Source organism: Leptodactylus fuscus, chromosome 2 (genome assembly GCF_031893055.1).
Source record: "Leptodactylus fuscus isolate aLepFus1 chromosome 2, aLepFus1.hap2, whole genome shotgun sequence".
Classification (NCBI taxonomy): Eukaryota; Metazoa; Chordata; class Amphibia; order Anura; family Leptodactylidae; genus Leptodactylus; species Leptodactylus fuscus.
The window spans coordinates 259,886,098-259,909,817 of NC_134266.1; the positions used below are offsets into that span (position 1 = coordinate 259,886,098).

A 23,720-nucleotide genomic window follows, 5' to 3' on the forward strand; every position below is an offset into this window, starting at 1 on the left:
CCTGTACTGTGACATCACTGTGTGTATTATCCCTGTACTGTGACATCACTGTGTGTATTATCTCTGTACTGTGACATCACTGTGTGTATTATCCCTGTACTGTGACATCACTGTGTGTATTATCCCTTTATTGTGACATCACTGTGTGTATTATCTCTGTACTGTGACATCACTGTGTGTATTATCCCTGTACTGTGACATCACTGTGTGTATTATCTCTGTACTGTGACATCACTGTGTGTATTATCTCTGTACTGTGACATCACTGTGTGTATTATCCTGTACTGTGACATCACTGTGTGTATTATCTCTGTACTGTGACATCACTGTGTGTATTATCTCTGTACTGTGACATCACTGTGTGTATTATCCCTGTACTGTGACATCACTGTGTGTATTATCCCTTTATTGTGACATCACTGTGTGTATTATCTCTGTACTGTGACATCACTGTGTGTATTATCCCTGTACTGTGACATCACTGTGTGTATTATCTCTGTACTGTAACATCACTGTGTGTATTATCTCTGTACTGTGACATCACTGTGTGTATTATCCTGTACTGTGACATCACTGTGTGTATTATCTCTGTACTGTGACATCACTGTGTGTATTATCCCTGTACTGTGACATCACTGTGTGTATTATCCCTGTACTGTGACATCACTGTGTGTATTATCCCTGTACTGTGACATCACTGTGTGTATTATCCCTGTACTGTGACATCACTGTGTGTATTATCCCTGTACTGTGACATCACTGTGTGTATTATCTCTGTACTGTGACATCACTGTGTGTATTATCCCTGTACTGTGACATCACTGTGTGTATTATCTCTGTACTGTGACATCACTGTGTGTATTATCTCTGTACTGTGACATCACTGTGTGTATTATCCCTGTACTGTGACATCACTGTGTGTATTATCTCTGTACTGTGACATCACTGTGTGTATTATCCTGTACTGTGACATCACTGTGTGTATTATCTCTGTACTGTGACATCACTGTGTGTATTATCTCTGTACTGTGACATCACTGTGTGTATTATCTCTGTACTGTGACATCACTGTGTATATTATCTCTGTACTGTGACATCACTGTGTGTATTATCCCTGTACTGTGACATCACTGTGTGTATTATCTCTGTACTGTGACATCACTGTGTGTATTATCTCTGTACTGTGACATCACTGTGTGTATTATCCCTGTACTGTGACATCACTGTGTGTATTATCCTGTACTGTGACATCACTGTGTGTATTATCTCTGTACTGTGACATCACTGTGTGTATTATCCCTTTGTGACATCACTGTGTGTATTATCTCTGTACTGTGACATCACTGTGTGTATTATCTCTGTACTGTGACATCACTGTGTGTATTATCCTGTACTGTGACATCACTGTGTGTATTATCTCTGTACTGTGACATCACTGTGTGTATTATCTCTGTACTGTGACATCACTGTGTGTATTATCCCTGTACTGTGACATCACTGTGTGTATTATCCCTTTATTGTGACATCACTGTGTGTATTATCTCTGTACTGTGACATCACTGTGTGTATTATCCCTGTACTGTGACATCACTGTGTGTATTATCTCTGTACTGTAACATCACTGTGTGTATTATCTCTGTACTGTGACATCACTGTGTGTATTATCCTGTACTGTGACATCACTGTGTGTATTATCTCTGTACTGTGACATCACTGTGTGTATTATCCCTGTACTGTGACATCACTGTGTGTATTATCCCTGTACTGTGACATCACTGTGTGTATTATCCCTGTACTGTGACATCACTGTGTGTATTATCCCTGTACTGTGACATCACTGTGTGTATTATCCCTGTACTGTGACATCACTGTGTGTATTATCTCTGTACTGTGACATCACTGTGTGTATTATCCCTGTACTGTGACATCACTGTGTGTATTATCTCTGTACTGTGACATCACTGTGTGTATTATCTCTGTACTGTGACATCACTGTGTGTATTATCCCTGTACTGTGACATCACTGTGTGTATTATCTCTGTACTGTGACATCACTGTGTGTATTATCCTGTACTGTGACATCACTGTGTGTATTATCTCTGTACTGTGACATCACTGTGTGTATTATCTCTGTACTGTGACATCACTGTGTGTATTATCTCTGTACTGTGACATCACTGTGTATATTATCTCTGTACTGTGACATCACTGTGTGTATTATCCCTGTACTGTGACATCACTGTGTGTATTATCTCTGTACTGTGACATCACTGTGTGTATTATCTCTGTACTGTGACATCACTGTGTGTATTATCCCTGTACTGTGACATCACTGTGTGTATTATCCTGTACTGTGACATCACTGTGTGTATTATCTCTGTACTGTGACATCACTGTGTGTATTATCCCTTTGTGACATCACTGTGTGTATTATCCCTGTACTGTGACATCACTGTGTGTATTATCCCTGTACTGTGACATCACTGTGTGTATTATCTCTGTACTGTGACATCACTGTGTGTATTATCCCTGTACTGTGACATCACTGTGTGTATTATCTCTGTACTGTGACATCACTGTGTGTATTATCTCTGTACTGTGACATCACTGTGTGTATTATCCCTGTACTGTGACATCACTGTGTGTATTATCTGTGTACTGTGACATCACTGTGTGTATTATCTCTGTACTGTAACATCACTGTGTGTATTATCCCTGTACTGTGACATCACTGTGTGTATTATCTCTGTACTGTGACATCACTGTGTGTATTATCTCTGTACTGTGACATCACTGTGTGTATTATCCCTTTATTGTGACATCACTGTGTGTATTATCTCTGTACTGTGACATCACTGTGTGTATTATCCCTGTACTGTGACATCACTGTGTGTATTATCCCTGTACTTTGACATCACTGTGTGTGTTATCCCTGTACTGTGACATCACTGTGTGTGTTATCCCTGTACTGTGACATCACTGTGTGTATTATCCCTGTACTGTGACATCACTGTGTGTATTATCTCTGTACTGTGACATCACTGTGTGTATTATCCCTGTACTGTGACATCACTGTGTGTATTATCCCTTTATTGTGACATCACTGTGTGTATTATCTCTGTACTGTGACATCACTGTGTGTATTATCCCTGTACTGTGACATCACTGTGTGTATTATCTCTGTACTGTGACATCACTGTGTGTATTATCTCTGTACTGTGACATCACTGTGTGTATTATCCTGTACTGTGACATCACTGTGTGTATTATCTCTGTACTGTGACATCACTGTGTGTATTATCCCTGTACTGTGGCATCACTGTGTGTATTATCCCTTTATTGTGACATCACTGTGTGTATTATCTCTGTACTGTGACATCACTGTGTGTATTATCCCTGTACTGTGACATCACTGTGTGTATTATCTGTGTACTGTGACATCACTGTGTGTATTATCTCTGTACTGTAACATCACTGTGTGTATTATCCCTGTACTGTGACATCACTGTGTGTATTATCTCTGTACTGTGACATCACTGTGTGTATTATCTCTGTACTGTGACATCACTGTGTGTATTATCCCTTTATTGTGACATCACTGTGTGTATTATCTCTGTACTGTGACATCACTGTGTGTATTATCCCTGTACTGTGACATCACTGTGTGTATTATCCCTGTACTTTGACATCACTGTGTGTGTTATCCCTGTACTGTGACATCACTGTGTGTGTTATCCCTGTACTGTGACATCACTGTGTGTATTATCCCTGTACTGTGACATCACTGTGTGTATTATCTCTGTACTGTGACATCACTGTGTGTATTATCCCTGTACTGTGACATCACTGTGTGTATTATCCCTTTATTGTGACATCACTGTGTGTATTATCTCTGTACTGTGACATCACTGTGTGTATTATCCCTGTACTGTGACATCACTGTGTGTATTATCTCTGTACTGTGACATCACTGTGTGTATTATCTCTGTACTGTGACATCACTGTGTGTATTATCCTGTACTGTGACATCACTGTGTGTATTATCTCTGTACTGTGACATCACTGTGTGTATTATCCCTGTACTGTGGCATCACTGTGTGTATTATCCCTTTATTGTGACATCACTGTGTGTATTATCTCTGTACTGTGACATCACTGTGTGTATTATCTCTGTACTGTGACATCACTGTGTGTATTATCCTGTACTGTGACATCACTGTGTGTATTATCTCTGTACTGTGACATCACTGTGTGTATTATCCCTGTACTGTGACATCACTGTGTGTATTATCTCTGTACTGTGACATCACTGTGTGTATTATCTCTGTACTGTGACATCACTGTGTGTATTATCCCTGTACTGTGACATCACTGTGTGTATTATCCCTGTACTGTGACATCACTGTGTGTATTATCCCTGTACTGTGACATCACTGTGTGTATTATCTCTGTACTGTGACATCACTGTGTGTATTATCTCTGTACTGTGACATCACTGTGTGTATTATCCCTTTATTGTGACATCACTGTGTTTATTACTGGAATGGAAATCTTTGCCAGTGCTACTACTGAGTCTAAAGTATATATGTATATAACTGTGAAAAACACTAAAATGAATCTGAAGGATTATAACAATACAATAACAATGCAGGGGATCACCGTACACAACAGTTCAGGGATCCTAACATGGGTCCTTATTTTTGATACTGGTTATTATGAGACTAACTCTACATTCCCATCTTCTGCATCTGAACCTGTTTTTCTGTAACACATTCCCCAATTCTTTCTTTCACTTGGCAGCAGCTGCCTGACATTGGTTGCTATAGTTAAGTTTACCATTAACTAATGAGCTCACATATAGAAAGCTATAAAGTACATTGGTACAGTCTGCCGTCTATACGGCAGCTGAGGCCCTGATTCAGCAATAGATAATAACTAGATTATGATTAATCACCATGTTAGCGTGAAATAGTTCAGCAACTGTCCAGCTATTCGTGGTTCATAGTACAGTATGTACCAGGCAATAAATGATTGATAGATAATGAGTCACCCAAAAATGAAACATATTAATAAACATATTACTAAAGATTTTTCGTACATATTCCACGTCATTACATATATATATATATATATATATATATATATATATATATATATAAAACTATATCCCGCAATCTTCATTCTGACCACTAGGCCTAATAATAAACTGAAAACCAATTCTATAGTAGTAGTAGGAGTAGGAATTGTCTTGTAGAAGGAGATGCCTGACGTCAGAGCACAGGGCGGCACCAACATAAGCGGGAGAAGGGTCATTGCTGAAAGAAGGTTGATCTGGGAGCAAAAGGCAGGCCACAAGTGCCCCAACAGCATCATTTGCAAACAACCTAAAAGATCCATTTCTCAATATCTACTTCTCGGATAGACAACCTAAATTCCCTATTAGTATGTCTTTAGAGTGTGGGAGGAAATCCATGCAAACACAGAGAGAACACACAAACACCTTGCAGGTATCGAACCCAGGACTCCATCACTGCAATGTATCATACACATAGCTTAATAAGCCTGGGGAGGTGGTAGACTCCCTTTAAAGGGGTTTTCAGGGCAAATAAAAAATATTTTTTAAAAAAGGTCTGTTAGTGCTATCAATGGGTTAATAAGTGCACCAAAATATCTTTAGCAGTATGTTGAGTGATTTCTGGCTTTCTCTGGTGTCCTCAACATTTGTTTACCTGGGTAGCTTTGCGCTGTCTTAGCCTACAACTACCAGGCTTCATTGCAGTTCATTCAGAACCCTCCTCTCATTTTCCTCACATCCCCCCTCCCCAGTTCCCTAACTAGCCTTTGCACTATTAACCCTATCTATCTACCTAATTCAGTCCTCCAACCCCCTCCCCAACCCACCATACTTACTTGTCCTGGAGATGACTTTCGTGCCGCTGTCCCCTGTTCTACCCACACCTGGAATTCCAGAACTGGCACATGCGCAATAGAACACCAGCAGAAGCCACGCATGCACAATAGAATGCTGGCAAAACCAATGCATGCACAACAGAATGTTGCCACAAGCCATGCATGCGCAATAGAACACAATAGAACACTGGAAGAAGCCACAAATGCTGGCAAAAATGACACGTGCAACAGAATGCTGGCAGAAGCCATGCATGCGCAATAGAACGCCGGCAAAAGACACGCATGCGCAATAGAACGTCAGCAGAAGCCACACGTGCAATAGAATGCCAGCAGAAGCCATGCATGCGCAGTAGAATGCTGCTTCTTTTTGCTTCTGCTGGCGTCCTATTGTGCATGTGTAGCTTTTGCTCGTGTTCTATTGTGCAGGCGCCAGTTCCAGATCCCAGGTGCAGGCAGAAGAGAGGACAGCAGCACGAAATCATCTCCAGGATGAGAAGGCAGGTAAGTATGATGGAGTGGGGAGAGGGTTGGGTGACTGAATTAAGTAGGTAGTGACACCCAGCAGAAGAGGAGGAATTGAGCGTCAGTGAGTATGAGGGGGGCAGGGGGAGGGCGGGAGCGAGGAGTACTGGTGGCTTCCCATCTCCCGAAATGGAACATCACCAGGAAATCAGAAAATGTGCCTGGGGCGGTCACATTTAAAGGGAGTAAATTAGAAATTAGGGGGAATTTTAATTTATCCCGGACTACCCCTTTAACATATTACCTTGTATACATTCCCCCACCTATGTCCTCTCATTATATCCCAGGCATTGGTGCATTCCTTTACATCAGTAGTCCCATCTACAAAGCTGTAACACCACGTTCCTTCCTCTGCCTCTCCGTCTATGAGCTGACAATTGCTTAAACTATTAAAGCATCTGCTACTTTCTTCTAAATCCACAAATTCCAATTCAGCGGCGATAAAACAACAAATGCTGTATGCTGCTTTACCCAAATTGAGTCTAATTTCAAGCAAACCTAATTTGTTTAATCTAGATTCTCATAAATAATGCATCAGCTTTTGTGTTGTGAAGAGGTTTTATATAACGGTTTCCTATGTAACAGGCGATTCTCTTCTAGGCAGTACATTCGGAATTGTAAAAAAGGGGACGCTTATTTGTTTCTGTCTGCGGCGCTTCTGCTCAGAATACAAAGTAACAATTCATTTGGCTTAACTAGGTATAACACACATCTGATAAAGATTCTGCATCTCGCTTATTACATTAGAAGTGATAACTTTATCTTATGTGACTTAGCAGCAGCTGCCTGGCCCTGATTCTTGCACTTACTGTAACTTTACTGCCCATCTCTATACCTGCTATATACCTTGTTCCTTCTACACAGCAGGTACGGTAGGTATACGGAGTAACTACAAGTAAACATGTTGCTGTTTTGTTGATTTGGTACAATTTACGCACGTTTATAGAATAATAGATTCTCTGATTTTCGCTTGTTAGTTTTCATTTGCTTTTGATTTATGTTACTTTTTTTGGTTTTCAACATAAATCAAAAGATAAAATCATCATGAAAGTTCACAGTATGGACTTGTTGCAGGTGGCCTGAAATTACAGATGTGTTTTTACTTAGGTCCCTGGCAGACAGTGGTGTAAATACCAGGTGAGCAACGGTAGAGGCTGCCACATGGCCAGCGCCGCACCTCCCATGAGGCGACCTGAAGCGACCGCCTCAGGCGGCGCTATGCCAGGGCCCCAGGGAGGGCGGCATTTTTCCTCCTAAGCCAGTCCAGGACAAGCTGTCCTGGACTGGCTTAATGTCACCGAGCGGTGGATTGGGGAGGCCGCTGGAGAAGCGCTGCTCCAGCGGTCTCTCCTCACGCTCAGGCAGAGAGCAGGTCGTCTCCGTGCCTGCTCTCTGCCTGCTAACACCGCTCCGTCACGCCCCCTTCGCTCCGCTCCACCCCCTTCGCTTCGCCCCCTCCTCCCGGGGGCGACTTTCTGTCATCCGCTTCGGGCGGCAAGACAGGCAGGTTCATCCCTGCACATGGCCCGACATTAGAGAGTCTGGTGGGCCCTTGATGTGTTTTTCTTTTTTTTTAATAGTCTGTTACCTGTTGGAGTAACCCCAGCATGTAATGGGCTCTACCTACTTATCGATCCTGGCTCCTGCTCACGGCCGCCAGGGCTTCCCCACCCGCAAAACCGGAGGCAGATGTGAGCAAGAGCAGGGATCAGTAAGTGAGGCTGCGGGCCCGCAAACCCCAACAGACACTGCTATCAATATACTCGGGGGGTCATTTCAGGGCTAAGGAAGATGAGGGAACATAAAAACACAGTTACTTACCTCTCCTGCACTCCAGCAGTCTGCAATCCTGTTTGGTGACGTCTCAGACGTCATGTGGGCCAGGTCGGAATCATTATGTGTCGGCCTGGCTCAGATGATGTCTGGTCCAACATTTAAGATGGCTGAAAGTAGCGGGGAGTGCACAAAAGCCAGGGTGAGGTGAGTAACTGTGCTTTTTATGTTTGTATCCTCCCCTGGGTCTCCGATCATTAAACTCTGGGGTCTGAAAATACTTGTAATACTGAAATACTGTGTGCAGGGGCCAGTATGGGATATAATAGTGTATGTAGGGGCCACCATGTTGCACAATAGTGTGCAGGAATGTGGTTTGTGTGGGCGGGTGGCGGTGGGGTGGCCATGTTAAATGTTCGCCTTGGGGCCCAGCCATTCCTAGTTACACCACTGCTTGCTTGCAGATGACCATGGGCTGGCCTCTGGCTGTGATTGAATGGCGCGGTCAGCACACGGCGGGCACATAGATGTCATCCATGTGCCACCCTGGCACCGGCTGTCATTCCACAGCCCCATTCATTCAATACATGAGCCATGAAAGTACAGCCGGAAAGCTGAACAGGAATAGGACCTTTCCTGAGTTTGCGAGCCCGGACTGTTGGCCCGCACACTAATCCATGTAATACACTGTCGTATGCATGGGCCGATAGAAATGAATGGGTCAGTGTGCCATCTGGGAAAAACATGGATAGCACACTGAACTCACAATCGGTTGAGTGCAAGGGACCTTGGTTGGGATGAGCCAGCTAGCTCATACCAGCTCATAATATACGGACTCATAATGAGCTGGGCTTGTTACAATTTTTCCAAAAATTTCTGGTTTGGCCAAACCTGGTACTGTTGGGTTTTTGAATTATACTAAAATACTCAGAGGCCCCAGGGAGGTGCAGAAAAATAATATATTATACTCACCTTTCCTTTCACATCTGTTCTTCTTTACTGGCATCTTCTGTCCTGCTTTAGCAACCCCAGGAGATCACCAGTGACTGGGATCGGGCACCAATGACTGGGATCGGGCACCAGCGACTGGGATCAGACACCGATGACTGGGATCGGGCACCAGTGACTGGGATTGGGCACCGATGACTGGGATCGGGCACCAGTGACTGGGATCAGGTACCAGTGACTGGGATCAGGCACCGATGACTGGGATCGGGCACCGGTAGTCACGAGGAGCACCTCACTGTTATGATGCTGGTGTTAAAGTGTAACTAAACTTTTGGCCATCTTTTGATTTTCTGGCAGTATTTGTGTCCTTAATAAATCTTGGCTTTGGTGGGAGTCCAATGGATGACCTAGTGCCACGGTAGGGTTTAAACTTTTTGGCTTTCCCCATCCTATTCTCATTGATGAAGACACCCGCATTCTCTGCCACTGACAGCAATGACGACACTTCCATAGCATCTCAGTATTCTATTAATTACGCCTTAGGCATGCCCGCACATGGCTGCTGATATATATTTATGGCAAGTGATTTCTGAGCCTGAAGTTCAAGAGACAGGAAAAATAACCGAATAATAAAGAAATATGTCAGCCTATATTAAACACCTTCAATATTTCCTCTAACGCTGTAACAAATGAATCAGCTTTATGTTACTCTTCAAGTGATAACATTAAATCCTACAAGACATAAAGTATTAAAAGTCCATATATCAAAGGGCTCGAAATCTGCAGTTATTTGTTATGTATATCTAAATAGTCATAACCGCCAGCTAATAAAATGGGAAAGTTATTCAATAAAGATTTTCAACTTGATCTTATCTAGAATTCTGCAACGCTCAACTGACCGAAGGCGATTGGCTTGCTTTTCTTGAGTTGGGTATGTTCCAATAAGGGTCTACCAAAAATTCTGTCAAAAATTGCTACAAAGTGGTAGACACTAGAGATGAGCGAACACTAAAATGTTCGAGGTTCGAAATTCGATTCGAACAGCCGCTCACTGTTCGAGTGTTCGAATGGGTTTCGAACCCCATTATAGTCTATGGGGAACATAAACTCGTTAAGGGGGAAACCCAAATTCGTGTCTGGAGGGTCACCAAGTCCACTATGACACCCCAGGAAATGATACCAACACCCTGGAATGACACTGGGACAGCAGGGGAAGCATGTCTGGGGGCATAAAAGTCACTTTATTTCATGGAAATCCCTGTCAGTTTGCGATTTTCGCAAGCTAACTTTTCCCCATAGAAATGCATTGGCCAGTGCTGATTGGCCAGAGTACGGAACTCGACCAATCAGCGCTGGCTCTGCTGGAGGAGGCGGAGTCTAAGATAGCTCCACACCAGTCTCCATTCAGGTCCGACCTTAGACTCCGCCTCCTCCGGCAGAGCCAGCGCTGATTGGCCGAAGGCTGGCCAATGCATTCCTATGCGAATGCAGACTTAGCAGTGCTGAGTCAGTTTTGCTCAACTACACATCTGATGCACACTCGGCACTGCTACATCAGATGTAGCAATCTGATGTAGCAGAGCCGAGGGTGCACTAGAACCCCTGTGCAAACTCAGTTCACGCTAATAGAATGCATTGGCCAGCGCTGATTGGCCAATGCATTCTATTAGCCCGATGAAGTAGAGCTGAATGTGTGTGCTAAGCACACACATTCAGCACTGCTTCATCAAGCCAATACAATGCATTAGCCAGTGCTGATTGGCCAGAGTACGGAATTCGGCCAATCAGCGCTGGCTCTGCTGGAGGAGGCGGAGTCTAAGGTCGCTCCACACCAGTCTCCATTCAGGTCCGACCTTAGACTCCGCCTCCTCCAGCAGAGCCAGCGCTGATTGGCCGAATTCCGTACTCTGGCCAATCAGCACTGGCTAATGCATTGTATTGGCTTGATGAAGCAGTGCTGAATGTGTGTGCTTAGCACACACATTCAGCTCTACTTCATCGGGCTAATAGAATGCATTGGCCAATCAGCGCTGGCCAATGCATTCTATTAGCGTGAACTGAGTTTGCACAGGGGTTCTAGTGCACCCTCGGCTCTGCTACATCAGATTGCTACATCTGATGTAGCAGTGCCGAGTGTGCATCAGATGTGTAGTTGAGCAAAACTGACTCAGCACTGCTAAGTCTCTGCATTCGCATAGGAATGCATTGGCCAGCCTTCGGCCAATCAGCGCTGGCTCTGCCGGAGGAGGCGGAGTCTAAGGTCGGACCTGAATGGAGACTGGTGTGGAGCGATCTTAGACTCCGCCTCCTCCAGCAGAGCCAGCGCTGATTGGTCGAGTTCCGTACTCTGGCCAATCAGCGCTGGCCAATGCATTCTATTAGCCCGATGAAGTAGAGCTGAATGTGTGTGCTTAGCACACACATTCAGCTCTACTTCATCAGGCTAATAGAATACATTGGCCAATCAGCGCTGGCCAATGCATTCTATTAGCTTGATGAAGCAGAGTGTGCACAAGGGTTCAAGCGCACCCTCGGCTCTGATGTAGCAGAGCTGAGGGTGCACAAGGGTTCAAGTGCACCCTCGGCTCTCCTACATCAGAGCCGAGGGTGCGCTTGAACCCTTGTGCAGCCTCGGCTCTGCTACATCAGAGCCGAGGGTGCGCTTGAACCCTTGTGCACACTCTGCTTCATCAAGCTAATAGAATGCATTGGCCAGCACTGATTGGCCAGAGTACGGAATTCGGCCAATCAGCGCTGGCCAATGCATCCCTATGGGAAAAAGTTTATCTCACAAAAATCACAATTACACACCCGATAGAGCCCCAAAAAGTTATTTTTAATAACATTCCCCCCTAAATAAAGGTTATCCCTAGCTATCCCTGCCTGTACAGCTATCCCTGTCTCATAGTCACAAAGTTCACATTCTCATATGACCCGGATTTGAAATCCACTATTCGTCTAAAATGGAGGTCACCTGATTTCGGCAGCCAATGACTTTTTCCAATTTTTTTCAATGCCCCCAGTGTCGTAGTTCCTGTCCCACCTCCCCTGCGCTGTTATTGGTGCAAAAAAGGCGCCAGGGAAGGTGGGAGGGGAATCGAATTTTGGCGCACTTTACCACGTGGTGTTCGATTCGATTCGAACATGGCGAACACCCTGATATCCGATCGAACATGTGTTCGATAGAACACTGTTCGCTCATCTCTAGTAGACACCATAATGGATACTTGAAGGAATATCTTTGTGTCCACCATATAAGAGGTCAGTCCCCATTGGGACTTCTGCATTTCTGTTCCAATCTCATAGAATTTTATGGAATCATCTGTCAGTCTGATGGACCAGTTTGGGTTTGGCTAATGTCCGGAGAATGCTACCTGCCGGACTACATTGTGACAACTGTAAAGTTTGGTGGGGAAGGGGAAAAGATTGTTTTTCAGAGGTCACCATAGGATCTTAATAAAGACATGGATGGGGGAGTTGGTGAGGAAAATGGCGACTCAGATCCTCTCACCCAACATCAGTGTCTGGAGGTCATATGCAGTTCTGGAGGAATGGACAAAAAATCCCACAGACGCGCTACAAAATCTTGTAGAAAACCTTTCTAGGAGAGTGGAAGGTGTTTTAGCTGTTAAAGGGGTTGTTGTGAATAATTGACTTGCTAAGTCCCCCATGCCCCCTTCCAACCTTCTAACATATCTTATTTACCCATATTGTATAGTTTTACAGTAATATACACAGTCCAGTCCCATTAATGTGACCACCTGTCAAAATCCAGAATAACTCCCTTTGGCAGAGCGGACCGCTGCGAGACGTGCAGGAAGAGAGGGGATGTTGTAATGATGATCACTGGGATATTGAGCCATGCCGACTCCAGTGCCGTGGCCAGCTGCGCTAGGTTACGCGGTTGAGTATTTATGGCGCGAACAACCCGATCGAGGTGGTCCCACAGATTCTCGATTGGGTTCAATCTCGGGAATTTGCTGGCCAAGGGAGTACGGTAAACTCATCCTGGTGCTCCTCAAACCACGCACGTACACAGCGAGCTTTATGACACGTCGCATTATCCTGCTGGTAGATGCCATCATCCTGAGGATAAACAATTCGCATGTAGGGGTGAACATGGTCCGCAAGGATAGATGCATACTTGTGTTGACCCATCGCGCCTTCTGCTATTGGTTATATAATGTTGATGTCAAAAGTAGGCGGCAGTCAAATTAATATGACTAGACTGTGTATGTAGGTCATGTGAACATTTTTTACCTTTTCGCTGATATAACAGTTCATTGGTATAATCCATGTCCTGACCTATTATGTCAGTGTAAAGACCTCAACCCCCCCCTCCCCCAGCCTTAATATACTTTCCATTTCCTCTGGACCCGGGCTGACGCGTCATCCAAGGAAAACCACCTCCTCTTCTTCTATGTACCAGCTCCCCAAGCATGCACAATAGTGTCTGAGAAGTCGGCACACAATACTTACCTATCTTCTCTTGCTTCTGGTCCAGAGCTGAGCCATGATGTCGAACTTGGCTCCAGGCAGTGTGGGTGGCCTGTAGCACTCCAGGACACTCCAGAAGAGGAGGAGACATTCAGACAGATAAGTATGATGTGATGGGGAGGGGTGGGCTGAGCTAGTTAGTTGGATAAGGGCTAGTAGTAGATGGGCTAGCTAGGGATACGGGGAGGAGTTGTTAGGGAGTGAGAGAGGGAGGCGGAGGGTGCAAAGCATTTTGGTAGTTGTAGGCTAAAAGCACAGGAAGCTACACCAAGTAAACAAATGCAGAAGATGCCAGGAACTCCCGGAGAAACCCATAAATCACTCAAAACACTACTAAAGGTATATGGGTGAACTTATTGACCCATTAATAGCACTAACAGACCTTATTTTAAAAAATAATTTTTGTCCGGAAAACCCTATATATATATATATATATATATATATATATATATATATATATATATATATATTTACTATATATATATATATATATATATATATATATATATATATATATATATATATATATATGCATATATATGCTACTGGAAGACGGGGAGGAAAAAACAGATACGCAAAAACAAAAATTGACTCTGTGTTTAAGGGGATATGAACTATTTATGCTCCTACTATGTAAAGGAGGCCACAGCTACATGAAGCATTTGTGCAACATCTTATATTCTGATAATGTACGATACAATTACAGTCATTCCTGTGTATTATTCTCTAGTGGGCTCGATACACAATGCAAGAGAGACATCTTATTATAGCATAGTCAGACCTTCCGATTTCCTCTTAAATGAGACCCAGATCATGATCCCCCTTCTTGTGCAGGATCTGAGGCTTGTTTTATATTCAGATTCCATGTTTTTCGCTACTTTCATTCCTTTTAACTCTTTTGCCTTCCCATTTCTTGCATTAGATCATGAATGGTTCCCTTGAATATAATACATTCTATTAAAGTTTGCTTTACACAATGCTATGTGTGATATTCCGGATACTGTATATGTGATTCCTGTTGTAAATGTGGACGACTCTTTAGAGAATATTTCTTTGTTGAAATAATACTTGGATAACTTTTATCCGTACGCTAGTACGGTGTTTAGGGTGGGCCTCACGACAACAGCAAAATAGGGATCCCTTTGGATATGGGGTCACAAAATTATGAAGTCTTCATAAGTAAGTAATCTAGGACTTATTAACCCTCCCACCAATGAAAGGGACCCAAAAGTGACCCTTAGGATAAGTTCAAACGTGAATTTTTTGGACCGGAATTTGATGCAGAGGCCGCCTCAGATTCCGTTCCAAAAAATGTCTAGCCGCGACTGAATACCGGCATCCAGTCGTTGCGTTCCGCTCCGTATTAGGCCTAAATGACTGGGTCTAGTTGGGAGGGAGATGTCGCGAGGTGGACGTCCGCGGATGAATCACCCATGGAATCCACCTGAAGAAAGGACATGTCACTATTTTTTTCCGCGAGCAAGAACAAACCGCGGAAAAAGGAAATGACCAAATCCCATCGATTTCAATGGGAGGCCGATTCTGACACAGATTCCGTGTAAACCGGGCCTTAATCTACTTATGCAACATGACACTACTAATGGAGAAGGATGGAGTAACCCTATGTGGGCTTATTCTCCATTGGAGTCACATCTGGTTTTCGCCATGGTATGTATTACCTTGACTATATTTGTGTGGGTCTCCCAAATCTCTCCCGATCTCTCTCCGATCTTTCCCGATCGCTCAACCCTAGCGGCGATGCCAGAGGAAGTGACATGACAGAAGAGGCTGCACGAAGCCCAAAGAGGACCAAAGGAGAGGTGAGGAACGTTGAGTAGCTTTGATTATTATTTTACGGCAACTAACCTGGGCCTCTGTTTTTGGGTGGTTCTTGGGTTTGTCCAAACCCAATATATTTTTATAAATTAGTCAGAAGCCCGTCCCATTACTAACCAGTTCATCAATCTCTAATCACAATGTATCAATTGTATGACGTCCATGGTAATCCTAGAGAAGTATTGTGTAGGTCCAGCTCATGTGCCACGACGATCAACTGGAAACCATCATCCACAATGGATCAGTAGCCATGTGCCATACATGTGGGCATTCTTGGAAATGTAGTCATACCTCCGAAAGCAAACAAGAAGAAGGTATAGGCATATGTGGGAAAAGAATGCAATGATATTTGCTGTAAGATCTAGGAGATTTAGGGTAATTTTTTTTTAGATACCGCGACGACCCTTTTTAGTGTTACCGGCACACAAATACTCATATGCAACTAATACAATCACCTTTGCATTATACATTACAGGTAAATTGCACAAGACTGTGGAGTATTTGTCCAGAGACCTGTGTTTTGTTCCATATAAATAAGCATTTTAGGACATTTTGTGCGGCGTACAATAACTCGACCACAGGGTTATATTTAATATATCCTTTTCCTTTACACCGGGTTATTTCTCGCGCCGCCTAATTGAGCTATATGGGTTTATTTCAAGGCTTCGGCACAAAGGAAAGCAGCTAAAAGCTTCAAAAATATAAGAATGTCATTTAATGTGGCCTTCCAGACCAGAAAAAATTACAATCATTATAAATCTAATAATAAAGTACTATGGCATGAATATTACCTGGTGAGTGATGCGGGGGAGAACACATAAGAACCACTCCTTGTCCTTCCCGTACGGAGACTGCGCTTCTTACACGGCCGCTGAAATTCCCGAGATCTGCAAATAAATCGGTATAGGTTATTGTAGGTAGGAAAGGGGGGCAAAAAATTACAAATATTAGGTCGATTTTTCACTATTAGTTATGCGAAGCCAAGTGTGCGTGTACATGGGGGTGCTGGGAGCATTAGATATTGGCTGACAGCTACTGTATCTAAACTGTTTGGCCACCTTAATTTCTCAATATAGTGGTCAGAGTTGCATTTTTATATATGGGCTCCAAATCCTTTAAAAATATTTATAGGTTAACATACTGACCAGATACAGGAACTATCAGAGGACTCAGGAACTTACTGAATACTGTGTTAATTTGTCCTGATATAACAAGCTCTAAAGAAGTACTCCGGTCATGTACCTATACACATCATCATGTACTATTCCTCCAATATATATAATTCAGCCAACATTACCTTATTTAGTGTTTACATTCTATCTGAAATTACTTTTTTCGTAGCACCACAGCAGCGCCTACAGGGAAAGTGAGCTAGCAGCTGAAGAGCTCCTCTTTGCAAGGCAGAAACCCTAGGCTCTGGGCCAAACCAACCAGTACAATATCACACCTTGATCAAAATGCATACTAAGAAGCTCATGGTCATTAAGTAGTTACATAGTTACATAGTAGATGAGGTTGGATATTACATCAGTCCATCAAGTCCAACCTATAACCCTACAGTCCCTACAGTGTTGATCCAGGGGAAGGCAAAAACAAACAAACAAAAAAAAAAAAACCCATGAGGCTTATGAATGTTTGCTCTATGTATATATATATTTTTTTTTGCTCAAATGTGGTTGCTCAAGTCAAAGGGGCTGTCCAATGCTAGGGGGAATCCTAAAAAAATCAGGGAAACCGGGGTGGGTGTAAGACAAGAAAAGTCATCTATCTTTGGTGCGCAGTCCAGGTCCCATTTCCCTCCCATACTGGGCCCCACTGAACCAGAAGTGGAGATGTTCACATGAGTGCTAAGGTCAGTCACTGGCCTCGGCATTGGCTTGTGAGGGACCAGTGACATCACCCAGATACATTATTGGTTCCTCACCTGCGATCGCTACTGACTGGTGAAATTTCTCACTTCAGGCCCAGCAAAGTCCCGGCTGCCCCTAGGTTTCCTATGATTCTTGAACAACCCCTTTAAACTTCGCTATATCCATAGTTCAGTGTTACAGGATACAGCGCCCACTAGAGGCGGCAGAAGCATTGCATTTATATCTACGTAGGGCATGAGAAAAACCTAGTTCCAACCTATTCTAAAAAAAAATTGTGAATCTTTTAGTTCTCCTTTGTTGCAGGAGTCAATGGATTTTTTTATATGGATGGAAAAACAATGTAATATTCCACAATGCGTTGCGTAACGTTTCGGGATTGTTCTCGGGCCGGTATTCGTTATCAGTTATCTGTGTCATTTGAAGTTATCATTTTGTATAAAGATAACACCGGTGTAATGAGATTAAACTGCATAATCTGCCGCGCATGGTTTACGGATCCTTATCGATACTATGGAGCTGGGAGGCTATTATGTGATGATAAGAAAATGAATTAAGATACTTGTAAGATCTGCAGAAAAACAGAACATTCAATACTGTGAGGGGTGAGAACCTATAGAAAAAAAAAACGGGGCTTTTCCTTGTGTTTTTGTCACTATTGTTCTCTTCGATGCTTGATATATGAAATGTCCTTCTTGAAGTCTTACAAGATCTGATTAATCAAATGGCTGTGTCTGAAGATTAGAAAACTTATCCGAGGAGATACTTTTACAAAGCGATATGGCAAAGTATAGAAATAAAGCTTTGTGTTATCGCTTGTGTCGATCCGGAAGAAAATGCTCAGAATTCATACGGCGAACAAAAATGACTTGACGAAAAGGAGACCTCAACTTTACACCTCCAAATACATGAAGGGACAGTATAAAGAAGACCTGTCTGGTGATCTTATTACTTCTTGGTCAAGGGGACATCCTCTACGTCTAGATTTCATGAGCATCAAAGACGATAAGTGTATGGAACTCACTTCCACCATGTTGGTGGACTCTTTGGATAAGCTCAAGAGGTTACAGATTTTTGGAGATGATGTTGACCCAGATTTTTATAGTGGTAGTGGAGGAACTGTAGGGCTATGGAAGTCTACCCATCTCTATTATCGTTACATAGTAGATGAGGTTGGAAGATGACAAAGTTCCATCCAGTCCAAACTATAACCTTCCCAACTCCAACACAAAGTTCCATCAAGTCCAAACAATAACCTTCCCAAAGATGGGAAAGGTTATAGTTTGGACTTGATGGAACTTTGTGTTGGAGTTGGGAAGGTTATAGTTTGGACTGGATGGGACTTTGTCATCTTCCAACCTCATCTACTATGTAACGATAATAGAGATGGGTAGACTTCTATAGCCCTACAGTTCCTCCATTGTTATATAAAAGGGAAATACAACAAAAAGAAATCAGGCAATGCTCTACTGAGTGCCTTACTATAAAGGTGTTGCAACCTTTGGGAAAACCTCCATGTGTTCTCAATGGGGAGAAGGGAGTAAACCTGTGATAGAGATGTCTAACTTATTGCTCTAGAGAATAAAGAATTGGACATGTTGAATTTCCGTAGTTCTCTGACATATTTGTTTGGAAAGTCAGTCATGCACAGTATGGTGAAAAAGTTCTAGACAAAAATGCTACAAAGTAAGAATGCTTTCAGAAATGGAAGGGTTAATAGTTTATATTTGTCCATTAACAATATGCAAAATGAATGAAGAAATGAGAAATCTAAATCCAATCAATATTTGCAGTGACCTTTGCCCTTTGTCTTCCATTAATTCTTCTCGGTACGTGCAGACAGTTTTTGAAGGACCTGGGCAAGAAGGTTGTTCTCGCCATCTTGTAGAACTAAGCACAGATCTTCTGCGGATATAGGCTTGCTCCAATCCTTCTGTTTGTTCCTCTCATCCCAGACAGACTGGATGATGGTAAGATCAGGGCTCTTCGGGGGTTGTATCATCACTTCCAGGACTCCTCCACCAAAGGGAGAAGGTCATACCAAATATTGATGGGATTTACATTTCTCATTTCTTCATTCACTTCATGTAGTTTGTTGACAAAGGTAAACTATTAACCATTCTATTTCTGAAAACATTTTCATTTGCAACATTTTTTCCAGTTTTTTCTAAAACTTTTACGGGAACCTTAAAGGGAGTCTGCCACCAAGCCCTGAATATCATCCAGTTCTGCAGATAGATAGCTTAGGGTCACCTGAATCAACACCGCATAATCTTATATCATCACAAATTTGCCAAATGGATGCCCTGACGGATGTCAAAAAGTGTCACCCGCCACCATAGGGTGACCATAGGCAGTATACTACAAATCTATTGCTTTTCCCCGATAGATTGGTTTAGCGCGTTACAAAAGTGAGATGTGAATACAGCCGAACACTCGTTTTACACTTCAAACATGCTGATAAAATGAGTATATACATAATGAGGAGGCGTCTTTCACATTCTTATTACTTTATCAGATATAACCGTATAATTTCCTTTAACACGTCTCTTCCAGGCTGCGGTAACTGAGAGTTAATAATGATAGGTGGGAATTAAAATACACGGAGACAGAACAGGAAGAACAATAGTCTTAATCAGAACATTGGAATCATGACTCATTGCGGCAGCTTTTAATCCATTCCCTGATTAATCTCCTCGGGAGGTACCAACCTAATGACCTGCTATCTAAGGCTCTTACCGGGGCCTCGAAATGCTATTCTATAATATAACTTTGTTACTAATCTTCTCTGACTCCTACTCACTTGTAGAACTCGGAGTAATCTGACATCATATTACAAGTTACGGAATCAACGCAGCATTTTGGTTAGAGCCGGAGATACTCAGATTCTTATCTGGATAACAAACATCACAACGTACAGATAGTTTTGACAGTATAGCTTGGTACTTGTTTCAGTTCAAATTCTTTAGTTCTGTTTGGCATAGTTGGTTGGGTCCCTGAGAGACGGACTGGGTTGAAAAAGGCCCTAAGAAGTGGCCCCTGGACTCCAAAGGCCCTCAGCCTCCTGAGCAGGTAGAGTCTGCTGTGGCCCTTTCTGTGCAGCGCCTCCAGGTGATCAGCCCAGTCCAGCTTATTATTGAGGAGCACAACCAGGTACTTATAGTTCTTGACTATCTCAATGCATGTCCCTCGGATGTCCTCTGGTTTTGGTACATGTCTCCGTTCACTAAAGTCCACCACCATCTCCTTGGTCTTCCCAGCATTAATCCTGAGCTGGTTCTGCTGGCACCATTCAACAAAGTCCCAGTTTAAGTCTCTGTACTCCCTGTGGTCCCCGTCTGTGATGTGGCCTACTATTGCATAGTCATCTGAGTACTTTAGAGTTTAGTTCGTGTGTCCACATTCACCATATATGTACAGCAGATGTTGGCAAAAGTAGGAGAAAATATAGCAGTACTGAGAGGTATAACTTGTGAATAGGGTTGAGCAATCGTGTTTGGAAAGGATCGGATTCCGATCGGCAATCGAGAAAATTTCACGATCGCGATTGGAATTCTGAACACAATCTTTTTAGGTGGGATCGAGATCGGTGATTATTTCCCACAATGCTTTGCTACTGGGCAAGCATTGTGGGAAAAGCTAACAAAGTTAGCCTTCACACTGAGTATATGCTCCGCTCATTCTAAGTGGAGGGTATACTCAGTGTGAAGGCTCTGCCGTGGTTCCATAGGAATGAATGGAAGCAGCCGGCACACAGCCTTAATCCCCCGCGCTGCGTCCATTCATTATAATGGGAGACTAGCTATCATCTCTAGTAGCTACTTACCTGCAGAGATGGCTGGTCTGGTGCCCGGTGTTCTCGTTCTTCTTCGCCTCGCTTCCCCCGCCTCCCAGGTTAGTGTTAAAGAGCTAGGACGAAGGCGGGGCTTGTGGGTTAGGAGAGTGTGGGTGGGTACTGGGAGGGGAGACGTGACGTCTCCCCTCCCAGTACCCGCCCACTCTCTCCTAACCCGCCCACACTCTCCTAACCTGGGAGGGGGCAGCCAAGCGAAGAAGAACGAGAACATCGGGCACTGGACCAGCCATCTCTGCAGGTAAGTGGACACCAGGAGGGACTGAGTAGCCAGAGGATTAAAAAAAAATCCTCTGGCTACGTAGTTATTAAAAAAATCACTACACAGCGTGGATTCTAACAATTAAAGCGTTCAATGGTTAGATTCCATGCTGTATAGTGAATAGGATTGTTTTTAAAATTCAAGCTCCGATTAGCAAAAAAATCCCATTGTCTTGCATTGGGATCGGAATTGGAATCGAGATCGGGTTTGAATGAAAAATGATCAGAAATCGGATTTCAAAATCGATCCTGAAAAGTCAAGATCGGCTCAACCCTACTTGTGAATCCAGCACTGGGTTAGGTAAAGAACGTACTACAAACAGCAGCAGCATCTCTTTCTGTCTCTTTGCAGTTCTCCACCCTCCCTCTACAGAGGCCTATGTGCAGCAGTCCCGATATTACCAGTAAATTGAGAGTGAGGGATCGGTTCAGGATATGGGTAGACAGATAGTTCTGATAGGTGGGGAAAGGAGCATTTTTCTGCAATAAGATATCTAGAAAAGTTTCTTATCACTACTTCAAAGATATTCTTTAAGATTAACCAGAAAACTCTTTAAAGCCAGAATCACAAATGCCGGTTTTGGTGAAGTTTTTTTTTTTTTAGCGAAAGTTTTTGATCCAAATTATGCGAGTGGATCTAAGGAAGAGGAAACCAATCGACATTTCCTTTACTTGTCCTTTCCTTTGAGGCCTGACCTTGGCTGAGAGTACATCAAAAACGTCTCCGAACACGACATTTGTGATTCAAGCTTAAGAGCTCTGGTAGGTCTGGGGGGAACATATCGCCTATAAATGTTATAGTTATGTCACGTTATAGACTTGTTTTTTTATATAAATAACTGATATCTTGTTCTTTCATTAGTTTTGCCATTTACGATCCATCCCTCATTATCTGTTCTTTATATTTTCTGTGCATAAAAGTCATATTTTTGCAGTAAATGTATCAATGATTAAATACATACAATTAAATGAACTTTACAATTTTGCTGTATTCACTGTATTTTATGTAGACTACTAAAACTCTGAAAAGATCATTAAACACGATTTTTTAATGGTTTCTTATGTCTTTTTTTATAAAGAGGTAAAACAAGTATACTACATCACTGGTTAGATAGATATAATGGGCACCGGGTTGTGGATCTACTGTGACATCTAACTGGTTTGAATCAGGGCCGATTTCAAGGGTGTTGTCTAAGTGGCCTGCCTAGTATTCACCCTATATCCCGACTTTACTAATGGGAGACCACCAGCTCCCTACCTCTCCGAGCTGTCCCCATATAGGTGGCAGATGACCGAAGGCCGGCCAGAGACCTGTGTGAAGCACCATGAGTCCAGGCAAGAGAATGGTCAAGTATTGGCCAAGGTCAATGTAGAGGGTCAGGGCAGGCACCGTGGGTTTAAAGGTTGGAAACAAGATGGGGTCAGACACAAGAGGGCTAGGTCCAGATCAGAGATGAAGTCATAAATAAGCCAAGGTCAAGATATGAAAAAACTAAGAGAATGCTGAGTTTTGCAGGTGTTAGGAACCTATATAGCTCAGGCATTGGTTACTAGACTAGAATAGACTCAGACTAGTCTAAACACTAGGCATGTTGATTTTAAAATATGTGTTATACAGTTGTTAGGGAACCCTGGGACGGGACACAAGAGACAGTGAGCCCTAAGTTGAAGTCCCCAACTTTCCCTTCCTATTGCCCGGCCCTATCCTACGTAATAGGCGGCAACCACGAAGACAGTCCCTTCCTGTATAGGTGAGACACAAAACGCAGACAAGACGGACAACAACAAAGAGAGGTCAGCTAGCCAAGGGTCAGTAACAGTTGAGCGATGCAGTGCCAAATCGGAGTCCAAAGAATAGTCAGTAGGGAAAGCCAGAGGTCAAGGATAAGAAAGCAAACAAAATAGGGACAGTAAGGAGCAAGTATGCACACGGCAATAGCAAGCACTGATGTGAATGAGAGGCAAGATAAAATAGGGGAGGAAGAACCCGCCCCTGGAGCTGACAGGAAGGCAGGCTGTCAATCACAGGCAAGACAAAATTAACCACTTAATGGACAGGGGCAACAAGGGCAGAAGACAGGTGTGGTGCAAATACAATCACAGAACTAGAGCCGAGTTCACACAGTGCAACCAAAAACTTTAAGCCAAGAACCAAACTGCACCCGCCTCCTGCACCGCCGCATGCGAGCATAGGGTAGTGCAGTGACCCGAACCGGCAGAGATGTTACAATATGGGGTTGAGTTTTTAACAC

The 23,720-nt window shown here is 43.2% G+C and overlaps 1 protein-coding gene across 2 annotated transcripts in view; it reads right to left on the minus strand.

Annotated features, from left to right (window-relative positions):
* CNTN5 (contactin 5) overlaps nucleotides 1-23,720 on the minus strand; it is a 1,103,706-nt gene that overhangs the window by 345,235 nt on the left and 734,751 nt on the right. For both annotated transcript variants that reach the window (XM_075266105.1, XM_075266104.1), the window contains one exon: nucleotides 16,278-16,373. In XM_075266105.1, the coding sequence (XP_075122206.1) occupies nucleotides 16,278-16,373 (96 nt within the window). The remainder of the gene's footprint in view (nucleotides 1-16,277; nucleotides 16,374-23,720) is intronic.